The following is a 14285-nucleotide window of genomic DNA, read 5'->3' as shown; positions in this document are numbered from 1 at the left end:
CGCTCCAACAGAACTCCGCACCGATGCCAGCGGCTACGGAATCGGCGCTGTTTTAGTCCAGCATCAGAATGGGCATGCCCGTGTTCTCGCCTATGCCAGCCGTCTCCTTGCCTTAGCCGAACAGAACTAGTCTATTACAGAAGGCGAGTGTCTTGCTCTCGTTTGGGCGGTGGGCAAATTCCGCGCCTATTTACATGGCCAGCATTTAAATGTGACTACCGATCACCACGCACTTTGCTGGCTTTCGTCGCTTAAGGATCCCACGGGGCGTCTTGGTCGCTGGGCACTCCGGCTCCAAGAATACACTTACTCTGTTTCTTATAAATCTGGCCGATTGCACCGAGATGCTGATTGTTTGTCCCGCAATCCCGTGGATCCGCCTGAAGCCTCCGATGACGTGCCTGCATGTGTACTCTCGCTCTCCGCTTTAAGCCACATCCGTGATGAACAGCGCCGTGATCCCATTTTAAGTGAGCTTATTCAGAAGCTGTATTCCGCAGCGCCCGATCCTTCCCTTCGCCTCTTCGTGCTTAAAGATGGCACGTTATATCGCTACAACGTCCACCCCGACGGACGCGAACTGTTGCTCGTCGTTCCTACGCATCTGCGCTTGAGCGTTCTCGGCCAGCTACATGACGCCCCGACCGCTGGTCACCTTGGAGTCTCCCGGACCTACGATCGCGTTCGGTGTCGCTTCTTTTGGCCCGGTCTTTACCGCTCCGTTCGTCGCTACGTAGCTGCTTGTGAACCCTGCCAACGCCGAAAGAAACCACCTAAGCCTCCTGCTGGCCTCCTTCAGCCCCTTGACGTCCCAGCTGACCCACTCTTTCGAGTTGGCCTTCACCTCCTCGGTTCTTTCCCGAGCTCTACTTCCTGAAACAAATGGATTGCCGTTGCTACGGACCACTCCACCCGCTACGCAATTACACGCGCTCTCCCTACCAGCTGTGCTACGGACGTTGCTGATTTCCTACTACACGATGTCATCTTACATCACGGAGCCCCTTGTCAACTCCTGACTGACCGTGGCCGTTACTTTCTCTCCAGAGTTATCGATGACCTGCTTCGCTCCTGCACGACAAAACACAAATTTACGATGGCTTACCACCCGCAAACTAACGGCTTGACTGAGCGCTTCAACCGGACGCTTACTGACATGCTTTCTATGTATGTCTCATCTGACCATCAAGACTGGGCTTGCTGCGTTGCCCTTCGTTACATTCGCTTACAATTCCTCCCGTCATGATACTGCTGGTTTCTTACCCTTTTATCTTCTGTTTGGCCGCGATCCAACGTTACCCTTTGACACGATCATCACCGATGCCATCCATTTGCCAACTGAGTACGCTCGTGATGCCATTTCCCGAGCTGATGAGGCACGCCAAATTGCTCGCCGTCGCCTTACTACATCGCAAGGCCACCAGAAGCACCGCTACGACTCCCGTCATCGCGACGTTATCTATACTCCGGGTGCCCTTGTGCTTCTATGGACTCCGACTCGGCGTGTTGGACTCTCAGAAAAATTTCTTTCACGGTACTCCGGACCCTACCGTGTATTACGTCGTGTAACAGACGTCACGTATGAGATTGGCCCGCTCGAGTCTTCCTCGCCAACCGTTTCATCACCTACTGACGTTGTTCACGTATCCCGCCTGAAACCTTACCACTCGCCTGGATCATAGCAAGCACCGTGACGGTGCTTGAGCAGCCGGGGGTCATGTCACCATATGATTCATCTAGAGGAGCATCGATGAAGAAGACACTGATGATCGGGCGCGCGCTCTCGTCCATATCGTTGACGCTTGATCGCCTTGTAAATATACTGTAAATACGTCTTCCTGTTGTGTTTGCCTCCCCGTAACAATATTCTACGCCACTGGGGCGCGCGACTGGCCCAAAATAATGCGCCTCCATCGATTTCTGCGGCCCGTCCGCGGGAGCCCAGGCGCAATAGCGTGCCGTGCGCAGTGCGCGCAGCCGGCGGGCAAGGAGAATTGAGGAGGAAAGCGCGTGCGCGGAGGAGAGCGTCGCTACTTTCACGGTCAAGGGGTTTTACCAACGGCTAAAACCGCGATACATAAAAAGTAGCGCCAACCACTTCCCTCCTCCTCCGTTACACTGTCGCACTAGGCGCGGCCAGCGCGATCGAGGCGCGATATCGACAGTGGCGCCGCCTACGTCGGGCTCGCCGTGGCAGACGACAGCTAACGCGCTACCACAGGAAATCCGCGGAAATATTCAATCGCACTCTACGGAGAAGTTTTTGAGGCGCGATTTTGCTTCGTCAGTCAGTAACCGGCCTTATTAATGCCGTTTTGGAAGTAGCAACGCGGCAATACGAGACGGCGCAAATACCAAGTGTGCAGCAAGCGTTTCCGCTCGCCGGATGGTAAACAAAAAAAGCCTTTGCCGTAGCCGTGTCGGTTGCGGCAATATAAGGCCATACGTAAACTTTGGTCATTACGACGAAAACTTCACGACGCCACCCCAGAGGTAAAAACAATGGCCTACAAAATGACTGTACTTCCTGTACTGACTAATGCAAGTCATGTTTGGGAGCCGTACACTCAACAAAACACACTAAAATATGAGCGCGTACAAAACAAGGCCTTGAGGTTTATTTTTAACACATACGCTAGAACCCAGTCCGTCACCGAACTTAGAAATAGAGCTGGCTTCATGACTGTCAAGCAGAAAATGCAGCTTAACAGGCTGACATTCTTCTTTCACGTACTAAGCGGAGACAATAAAGTAGACTTAGAAAAACACATCACATTAGAGAGACCTGCTAACCCCAGAACAAAGCATTCAAAACATATAAAGCCACTTAATTATAGAACCGAATCATTCAAAAATTCATTCTTGGTTCGAAGCATAGACGATTGGAACAACTGCCACAAGATATAGTAGAGTGTACTGATTTACAATCTTTTGTTAAGGCTGTTACCAATTATTTGTAAACAGTTGAGAACACGTTTTATTAGCTGTTTGTCGGTTGCAGTTGTTTGGTGCATTACTTCTTGTTAGACCATATAGTGGTGTAACTTGTTAATTGTGACTAATGTTGTTATTGCTTCATATTTGTTTTTATGCTGTGCCTTCCTATACTATCTTGATTGCTTTCTATTGAATTATTTAAACATGCACTATGTCTAGTTTGTAGATGAGAGCAATGTAACCGGAACTCCTGTCTTGGCTTGTACTGACAGTATCAATAAATAATATAAGGCGCACTAGCATGCCATCACAACGAAATTCTTGTCCCTAACACGTTTGATCCATTTGTGCGTACATCACTTTCTTCGCACAGGCCCGATAATGGCGGTCGGAGCGCGCTGGAAAGAAAAAATATATATACAACAGCGCCACGCGTGCGTCCACGTGACACGGATTGTCCATTGGAGGAGCGGAGGAGGCTGGCGCGACAGGAGGAGGCGAGGAGGAAACGCCGGGGTGACCGCGGTGGCGGCAAGATCTAAGAATGGCGCTACTTTCCATATATAGCGGTTAGACCAACGGCAGGAGCGGTGGCGGCGCGGCGACCACGACGAGGCGAGTGACCGGAGAATCGAGGCCCGTGGTGTGACGTCTCACGGAGGGCGTGGCGAGTGCGCCAGCTGTGGCGGTTGCCAGGCAACGGCGGACGCGCGCCTGTAGTAGCGGTGGCCGCGCGGCAACCGCGACGAGCTGAGTCGCCGGAGAATCGAGGTCCGTGGTGTGACGTCACACAGAGGGCATGCCGAGCGCCCAACGCCTAAAGTCCCTATATAAGAAAAGTACCGACATCCTTTGATCAATGCCGCTTCTCTCTCTCCTGTATCTACGATTGGACGATGATAGCGCGCGCTTTCACTTCTTTATATATTTTTTTTCGCCTCAGAGCCATGTTGAAAGTCACTCTGCGCAGCCGCAGTCGCCGCTGGCGGCGGTGGCGCGCGCCCGGCCTGAAAGCTTCAACGTGGATTTTTTAGGAGCGCTACCGTGGACTTCCTTTCGCAAGCAAAAATCAAAGAAAAAACAAGCGCTTTAGGCGAGGAGACGGCTGAGGAAAGAGTAGATGGCGCTATTTTTACTATATAGGGACTTTACCAACGGTGGGCAGGACTGTTTTCACAACAAATCCGTGTAGGGGCGGGGCCTTGCGTCGATGACGTGGCCTCGCCTCGATGACGTATCACCATTTTCTTTTCTTTTTCCTGTGTGTTTGGCGGCACGGTCGGTTTGCGGCGCCTCAGTTCGGATCAGCTCATTCCACGTGAGCGAGAAGATGGCGCGGGTAACATATTCGCGGCGTGCGTTGTTTTGTTTCGCTTGCGAAAGCGCGGAATGCAACGATGAGCGAGCCTCCTGACCGCCAGAAGGTGAACGAAAAGTACTTCCAAGGGTTACATTATCATTTACTCGTGCATGTACATTAAAAGAACGTGTATTGCGTGGAGATGCCATCGACATCGAAAAAGGCGTTGTGCTGTCCACATAAAGGAATGTTGGTTCACCGCTCTTTATAGCACCTCACGTCTTGCAAAAAATATGTTTATTCTCGCATTCACCTCATTAATACGCAAGTAACATCTTCAATTTGAATTTGATCACTTGTAGATGAGCAATATCGCAGCATATAGGCGGCCTCGTATCGGTCAGGTAGGCATTTCACTTGTGGCACCTGAAGGATGTAAGTTCCCTGTAGTTATCCCACGGACGCTCGTAGATGATTGCAGTGCAGGCTGCTGAAGCCTGAAATGGTAAAGACAGCATGCAGGTAATATTTTAAAAATACACTTTACTACTTTCATGGAATATTTGGGTGCACTATTTTCATTATTTTTATCAATCCTTTCATTCAAGAATTATGTACAAGTAATTTCCTCTATGCTGTCAATGTTTGTGGGCTTCTTATGATATAATTAATAATAATCGGGCCCCTCGGTTCCCTTTCTTCTCGTTGATTACATAACGAGGGCTCTAATTCGGCAACATTGAGGCCTTCAAGTAGCATATGTGTGGGTTTATTGACCAGTTGCCATCACCAAAAAAGATCAAGTGCTCGTGACGCCTGCGGCAGAAAGGATGTTCCACATCCGCCCCTAGGTTTGTGAGTGGTGGCGCTGGGTAACACTCCCAGGGCTAGTTCTAGTTGTAAAACATAAACACCCCAGAAAGTGGATGGGAAAACGGCTCCGCGGTAGCTCAATGGTAAGAGCATCGCACGCGTAATGCGAAGACGTGGGATCGTTCCCCACCTGCGCACAGTTGTTTTTTCATCCATTTTCGTTTCTATTAATTTATCATTCCTTTAATTCAATTAGAAGTACAAGTAATTTCCCCTATGCTGTCCTTGGTGTCATTGTTTGTGGGCTTCTTATGATATGCTTAATAATAATCGGGCCCCTCGGTTCCCTTTCTTCTCGTTCATTACATAACGAGGGCTCGAATCCGGCATCAGTGATGCCTTCAGGTAGCACATGTGTCAGTTTATTGACCAGTTGCCATCTCCCAAAAAGATCACGTGCTCGTGACGCCTGCGGCAGAAAGGATGTTCCGCATTCGCCACCATGGTTTGTGAGTGGTGGCGCTGGGTAACACTCCCAGGGCTAGTTCTAGTTGTAAACCATAAATACCCCAGAAATTGGATGGGAAAACGGCTCCGCGGTAGCTCAATGGTAGCAGAATCCCACGCGTAATCCGAAGACGTGTGATCGTTCCTCACCTGCGGACAGTTGATTTTGCATCCATTTTTATTAATTTCGCATGCCGTTTATTCAATTGGTAAGTACAAGTAATTTCCCCTATGCTGTTATTGGTGTCATTGTATTTAGGCTTCTTATGATATGATTCTATTGATTTATATATATATATATATATATATATATATATATATATATATATATATACACATTGCAACTGGATTGCTCAATGGGCCCACCGTATGTAGAAAATGCGAAGCACAACTTCGCGGTTCTCTGCGGTTTATTTACCCAACAGTTTCGGTCGGTGAACTGAAAAGGTCGGTCCACCGACCAAAACTGTTGGGTAATTGAACCTAAGATAACCGCGAAGTTGTGCTTCTCATTTATATATATATATATATATATATATATATATATATATATATATATTGTCAATTCAGCTTCGATGAATTTCGGTTCCTCGGACACGTCATCAGTGCTCAAGGCGTTCGGCCAGATCCGGAAAAGACAGCAGCCGTTGCGAGGTTCCCGACACCCACGGACAAAAAGTCAGTGCGACGTTTTTTCGGTGTATGCGCATACTGCAGAATATTTGTGGAAAACTTTTCAAACATTTCTGAGCCACTTACAATACTAACAAGAGAAGATGTACCTTTCATGTGGAAAAGCGAACAACAGGACGCCTTTGACGAGTTAAGGAAACGCCTGCAAGCTTCTCCATTCCTTGCCCATTTTGATGAGACAGCCGACACTGAAGTTCATACCAATGCGAGTAACTTCGGCCTCGGTGCCATATTAGTGCAGTGGAAGAAAGGCCAGGAGAAAGTAATTGATTATGCCAGCCGTAAGCTCTCGAAAGCAGAGGCAAACTACTCGACAACCGAGAAAGAGTGTCCAATAGTCATTTGGGCAATATGTAAATTTCGACCCTACCTCTATGGTAGAACATTAAGAGCAGGCAGGGATCACCATTCACTTTGCTGGCTGGCGAATCTCAAGGATCCATCCGGACGACTAGCAAGATGGAGAATTAGGCTGCAAGAGTACGATATTACTCTCGTATACCGATTCGGGAGGAAACAGAGCAATGCCGACTGCTTGTCACGCGCACCAGTCGAGGCAAGTGTGTCAGAAGAGGATTTCCCGTTCCTAGGCATTGTTGACGCATCACAAATCGCTCAACAACAACGAGATGACCCGGAATTGCTACCACTTCTACAGCGCTTGGAGTGACTCAACGTTCAACTCTCGCGTATTTTCTCTAGAAGGCTATCCTCGTTCTGTCTGCGAGGGAGTGTCCTCTACAAAAGAAACTTCGAAAACAGCGAGACAAAGTTTTTTACTTGTCGTACCCACAGCTATGCGAGAAGAAATTTTGCACGCATGTCACGATGAACCATCATCTGGACACATAGGCGAGAGCCGTACATTCGCCAGGATTTGTCTGAAATACTACTGGCCTAAGTTATTAGCATTCGTGCAGCACTATGTCAACACTTGTCGCGAGTGCCAAAGACGCAAGACTCCATCCGTAAAACCGGCAAGCCTCCTCCAGCCAATAGAGCCACCAAAAGCCCCATTCCAACAAGTCGGTATGGACCTCCTTGGACGCTTCCTAACATCATGTTTAGGCAAAAAGTGGATAGTTGTGGCTACGATATGACCCGTTACGCAAAAACTGATTCCCTGCACAGTGCAATGGTTGTCGAAGTTGCAACATTCTTTGTCAACAATATCGTGCCCAGGCATGGCGCCCCCACAGTTGTTATTACCGATCGTGGAACAGCCTTTACTGCGGACCTAATGAAATGCTTTTTGAAAATGACACATACTTATCACAGGAGAACTACGGCGTACCACCTTCAGACAAACGGTTTAACTGAACGCCTCAACAGAACACTAGCTAACATGCTTTCGATGTATGTCGATGTTGAACATAGACTGTGGGACGAAATTTTGCCGTACACCACCTTCGCATATAATACGGATGTTCAAGAAACAACACGAGTCGCCCTGTTTGAACTTGCAGTCGGCCGAGCAGTAACCACAACTTAGGATGCTATGTTGCGCTTAGATGAAGAAAATAACTCATCTGACCTAGATGATTTCTTGCAAAGAGCTGAGGAGGCACGACAGATGGCAAGGTACCGAATACGCCGCCAACAACGCATAGACTTCTGCCGGTACAACCAGCGACGTAGTGATGCGCATTATCAGCCCGGTAACAAGGTATGGACCCCAGTGCGACGCCGTGGACTGTCGGAAAAGCTTCTCTGCCGATATTTCGGCCCTTACGAAATACTTCGTCGTATAAGCGACGTCACTTACGAAGTGAAATCCGCTGGACACGAGAGCTCCAGACGGCGCAACCCCACGGAAGTTGTACATATCGTCCGCATGAAACCCTACCCCGAGAGATGATAAAAAAAAAAGCGAGAGCGCACAGGAACCACTACTTTCTCTCACGCATCGGGTCGATGCGTTAAGGAGGGGTATAATGCCGCGACAACTTGGCCACATTCAAGTTGCGCGCCCTTCGTATTGGACACTGTGCACGCCGTTCCGTGGTGTTGTTCAGCAACAACAGGCAGCGATCTTCGTGGCACGAGCGTCCGGTTGGACCCGGCTCGCATGCGCCACGCGCAAGAGGCAAGACTCGTGAAGAAAGAAGAAGACGGTTGGACGCCAGTTTTAGAAGGCGACTGCCGGGCATTCTTCACGATCGCAGTGACTTTTAGTCGTGAGCCCAGGTTCGCCCTTAATAAATATCGTTGTTTTGTTAACCTGTGTTCCTCAACGTCGTTACAATATATACATCAATTTAGCCGTATCTAAGATTCCAGAAACAATCACACCAAGGACAGCATAGGGGGAATTACCTGTAATTAAATATTGAATTAGAAAAATGGCAAAAAAATTGAAACGAAAGTGGATGACAATACAAATGCCTGCTGGTGGCATACGAACCCTCGTCTTTGCATTACGCGTGCGATGCTATTACCGCGTGAGCTACCGTGGCACCGTTTTTGCACCCACTTTCTCGGGTATTTATGCGTGTCTATATGAACTTAACCTGGAAGTGTTAGGCAGCGCCGCCAATCACCGCCATGACAGTGGATCGTATCTACCGCATGCGTCGCATAGCACGTGAACTTTTTCTCTGTGAAGGCAACTTGTCAACAAACCCACACATGCTTTCGGAAGGCATCAATGATGGCGGATTCGAAATCCTCACTACGTAATGAACAAGAACAGAGGAAACCAAAGGGCCCGATTATTATTCGTCAAATCATAAGACGCCAACAAAGGCACCACGTACAGCATTGGGAGAATTATAGGCGAAATGTAGGTGACAAAAGCCCTCCTCTGAGGGTGGTTCAAAGGAGGACTCTCCCACGGATCTTAAAAGCCGTAAACAGCGCCGTGCGGACGCCAAACGTCGTTGCTACAATGCTGAGCACGATACAGACCTTGAAGAGCATGTGTGGTTACTAGTGGTACAACAGAGCAAGCGGTTGATTATAGATATCAACCTCAGGCTGGTTCTGCCGGGATTTTTTCTCTTCAAGCAATGATGCAGATGCAGTTCATATGATTGGGCAGAGGCGCTGTATTCAGTACCAGAAATGCGAAGCCACCTTGTACGTGAGCTGTTGATTGTTGGTTTTCTCCTTTTACACCACACTTCAGGAATGCGTGTGCCACTCTGTGCTCCTTATATTGTATTAACGCGATAGTATTAAATGGCCCGTGTCACAGAAAATCTGCTGTCGGCACTGTAGCCGGCATTGGCCTCCTGTGAGCAAATATTCTTGTATGTAATTTATACGGCACAAAAGTTCTTCTATGACTAAAGGTGTTCATACCTTCTCCTACATTCCTTGCAAAGTTATTCCTCGCAATTTTAACAATGACAGCTGACAAACAGATGTCATGAAACAAAACACCGACAGTCACGCCTTTTCTGTTAAATCTTCTCGGACTGAAATAATGGAAGTGCGAAACAGTAACGAAAGATCGGCCCACGCAAGAGCATAGTTTCTGCCAGAAAGATCGCCTTCATGCGTAGCGTTCGCCGCCAGCGTTTCCCGGTAAACATTTCAACAAAGCGAGGGAATTCTTTTCTAGAACGTCAAAAAGCAGTGGATAGTGTATCACCAAGATAATAAAAAAAGGATGCGATTTCTTCCCTGCCCTGCTAACAGCCAAGATTACTCACCTGATCAGTTGTAGGCTTGCAGTGTTCGATAGAATATGGACCATCAGCTATGGCACAGTTCGATGGAGCAGTCTCGAATATCAACTTGTAGTTGACTCCAGCGACAACCTGTGGCGGGAAAATAAAAGACATACTTTCGACCTGCAACGGTTGACTTCTATTCTTCATAGCGCGGCACACCGCGCTCTGCAGATAATTATCCGAGGTAAAATGTATTTTTTTAATTTTGCTTACCAAAACGAAAGCTGAGTATTTTAATAAGCCATAAGCGCATTTTTTGTCGGTACCTTTATTTACATTGTTCCACTTTTCCAGGAGACCATAAGTTGGTGTGGTTGTCATATGTACGTGATGTCACCGTAGGCGCACTCAAAAGATAGTCAAGGGTGAAAATATAGCAAATAGTCAGTGCATATTATTTTTTTTAAGTTTGGGTACTTCAGTGGTTTAGTACTTTTTTTGAAAGCTTCGTATAAAAAGTTTTTTGGTGTTTTTTATTACCATTGTGTGTTCTGTATTTTTTCCAGTGTGATTAAATAAACAGGTAGACTATAAACCGCACATCCTGGTAAGAGGGAACTGACGGATAAGCAAGATTATCCAAAATGTATGTTGTCTAGGAAGGCTTTTTTTTTGTAAAAAAACTTGCAGTGACCTGTCAGATCAAGAGAAAATTGTTCAATATACTATATATATATATATATATATATATATATATATACATATATATACATCATATCTGCGCGATAACCTGATTTCATCACCAACCTACATATCTCCTCGCATTGATCATCGACACAAAGTTGGAGTTTTGCAGTGTCGCACCAAAGCTTGTCATGAGTCTTTACTTCCCAGGACGTGTCAAGAATGGAAGCACGTTCCCGGTGCTTTGATTGCTATGGAAGACCACGAACAATTTCGTACGGCCTTAATCGACACCATCGCTTCCGGCATCTCATGTGTATGATTACGTCTCTTGCTGCCTTCTTTGTTTTCTTTCTTTTATAACTTTTTTACCCCACTCCTCTTTGTAATACATTGTGGTCTTTAGGGTATAATAAATGCAATGAAATGAAACTAACAAATGATGGGTAATATTCATGTCATTGAATGAAAAATAAACGTAAATCATCTGAATACTATCTTTAGTGCAGGAAAAATTTGATAATATACAATATTGTAGGTTCTACAGTAGGAGCTTGAAAATCCCCGATGATTTAAAGCTACAGAGTATCAACAAACCTGCGATATCACGTCATTTCTCCAGTAAGAAAAACTTCACTCACCTGTGTCTCTACTTTCAGGAGCCTGAGGACTGTACTGTAATGGGTGAGACCAGCTGTCTGTTGAGCGATCGCAAAGTGGGCAAGTTTCAAATATTTTGGATCACTCGAGGGATTGTGCTCGGTCCAACCGCCTACCATATGTGCATAACATTGTACTGTGATCGTGGCTACAACGAAAACCCCGATGGTTGCCTTCATTGCGATACAGTCGGCTGAATTGTGGTAATACAGAAAATGTTTTCTCGCTTGCGTCGATCTCCGCTAAAGTGCGAAAATGTGCGCTATATTTATAGGAGTCTCTGTTCTGGGGTACGCCCACAAACGGGAAGATATTCTGGTGCCTGGTCTTGCTCTTTGATAGCACTACATGTGCAATGGCATGAACCTGTCACAGAAAAAAAAACATAACAGTATTGTCTCTATGGCTCGCTACGATAAGGAACAGATAAAAACTATAGCATGCATGGTTGGCAGCAAAGATAGTGGGCCTGAATGATGGTATTGTTTAATTCTACGATCATTTCCCCTAGTTGAAAACATCCGTTTGTACCATCCATAATAAATTCTTTCTGTTGAGAAGGTAAGGCGCGATTGCCATGCACTGTTTTTGCGTGCCTCAACAAAAAACTTCAATAAAACTTGAATTGGGGCTAGTTGGTACGTAGTATTTTACGGTTAAAAAACATTCATGCAGCACAAACACCCAGGACAATCCAGAAAGAAAAGAGCATCAACAAACCTGGGATATCAAATCATTTTTCCAAAAAAGAAGCCTTCATATTGAATTGTTTACTAGGAATCAGAGGGAAGGACATTAGTAACCGCAATACTGTTTGCGATGTGCCCACACGGCAACGGATGCACTACAGGAATAGATCCCGGAGTCCCAACTAAGGGCAAGTAACAAAGGTTTGAAGAAGTCCTTCCCGTGGTGTTTTGCTACTGCTCTAAAATCAGCTGTAATATTTATTTCAGAAGATTCTCGCCAAATTAGTTCCAGGTAAGACAACGTCATATTCAAGCAGCACAAGTCAGGCAGAAAGCAATGTGTGGCTGCCAAAGCACAACCACTGGTGGGTGATTCCACGAGAGATCAACACGGGTGCAAAAATTCATATTTTAGATTTTATTCAATATTTTATATTTTGTGGCCATATCACTCGGTAGTACGAAAGTGAACTTGCATTTTTTGAGAAATGGATACCTTAGAAGAAAAAATATCGAAATTCTTCAAGTTGCAGGCTCCATTTACATGCACCGGGCATTCTCGAAAATTCACAACAATGTCAAATACAAAATATTAGGGCTACAAAGAATGCATTTTCTTGTGTAAAACGAATACGTAAAGAAGAGTCACCAAGCGTTGTTTGAGGCTTCTGTGCAAAACAGAAGTGTTTTAGAAAAAATTCTTAATTTGCTACACTTTTAGAAATTTGCTATATTTACGAATTTTTATCTACTAAACTAATGAATGTAGCCTTTTGGAATTTGGTGGGCTTTGAGACCTTGACCTGTTTAACGATTGTGCTGAATAGTGTTGCTGTAGCACAAATTTACATTTTTACAGTTTGCCTCAAATGTGAAGTTTTGACGAAAATGAACACTATTTAAAAATCAAAATAAAAAAACCATCGTTAATTTTTCTCAAAATTTAGTAAACAGCTGTACACAGACACTGGAAAAAGAACATTAAAAAACATCTTGCATTATTTTGTTTTTAATGACAGTATATGTGGTAGAAATGAGAGCTGCGCCGGGACGCAGCAAGGTGCTAAGAAATAGGGACATCGGGGTAAAAAGAACGTCCATTAGCCTCTGACTTGCCTAAACTTGGCCATGATTGCGACACAAGGGCAGTTTTGGTAAACTAGTATTATGATTGCAAGCACGCAGTTCTCGAATGCCTAACTTTCTGACGTAAATTGTGCTACTGGGCGCCCATATTTTGTTAGTGCTTTCAGATGATGCTCTTCTAAAGATCGTCTCTTTTGAACCAGTTGGTAGGGTGTAGTAGAATGGGGAGTGGGTCCGTGGGAGGCGTTGGTAAGCAGGTGGTAAAGCGAAATACGTTGAAAGTTGCTAGCGGTGTGGCCGTCGCCTTAAGAGGAAGCTTTAGCTTGTGTGCTCCTATCTAAATACATGTAAAACGAGAATTCCTTTTTCTCTGCAACCACTGCACCACATTTGATGACGTTTGTTTCAGTTAAAAGAAAAGTGAAACTCTAGTGGCTGTTGGTTGCGACATTTTTTTTATTTAAGTCGTCAACTGTTTATAAAATTGACAAAATAGCAGAGCTTCAGAAAACGAAACTATCAAATTTACAACTCTAACTCGGCAATGAAACATGATATAACAATCTTGTAAACTGCACTGAATAGAAAAGCTAAAGTGTACAATATAGCTATATTCTACATGGATTTAAGATAGACTACTATTTTGTGTGTAGAACTTGTGCAAAATCCTTGTAAACAATGTTACAAATTCACGTAAGAAATAAATTGGCTTCTCAAATTTGTCTGCTTTGAATGCTCTAATAGATGCCGTTCACAGGTCTGCGATATCTTTTATATAGGTGCAGAGCTACGAATTTGTAAACTTCGTGCTTCTATTTTTTTCAAACTTACCAATTCTTGAAAATTACAGTTAAGTAATGCCGGCCAGAAATCGACATTTCGCCTCCGACAGTCACTAGAATTTACCTTTCTCTCTCATGTGCAACAAATTTAAGTAAAATCGGCCCAGTGGGATCAGGAAATCGTTTCTGCGTTTTACATGTATTTCAATAGGCGGCATCAGAGTTAGGCTTGAGCGAAAGCTTCCTCTTAAGTCCAAGCTTTATTAGATTCGCTTCATTAGATCTGCGTGATCTGGCCCTCTGTATCAGTTGGTCTTATTGAGAATGTGGAAAGAGCCGCCATTACTGCAATGCTTCGTAAACTGAGGACGCGTTCTCAGCACGCTATCATCCTTTCGGATTTGTCAGCGGTGCTCCAACAATTATCCCGTGCATTGTATGGCAGCAAGTTCGGCCGACAGTCATTGATTTTAGCTAAGGAGCTCAGCAATAGGTATTTCATTGTCAAGTTTCAGTG

General features: G+C 45.4%; 1 protein-coding gene across 1 annotated transcript; it reads right to left on the bottom strand.

Moving 5' to 3' along the window:
- Positions 1–4634: 4634 nt before the first annotated feature.
- On the bottom strand, positions 4635–11558 carry LOC119462660 (salivary cystatin-L2). Its single transcript, XM_037723971.2, has 3 exons — positions 11193–11558; positions 9907–10014; positions 4635–4734 (listed from the first exon to the last, which is right to left on the bottom strand). The coding sequence occupies exons 1-3, from the start codon at positions 11388–11390 to the stop codon at positions 4651–4653; spliced, it is 390 nt and encodes a 129-aa protein (XP_037579899.2). The 5' UTR covers positions 11391–11558; the 3' UTR covers positions 4635–4650.
- Positions 11559–14285: the final 2727 nt, after the last annotated feature.

Source organism: Dermacentor silvarum, chromosome 8, assembly GCF_013339745.2.
Source record: "Dermacentor silvarum isolate Dsil-2018 chromosome 8, BIME_Dsil_1.4, whole genome shotgun sequence".
Lineage (NCBI taxonomy): Eukaryota > Metazoa > Arthropoda > Arachnida > Ixodida > Ixodidae > Dermacentor > Dermacentor silvarum.
This window is presented reverse-complemented; position numbering and strand designations above follow the sequence as displayed.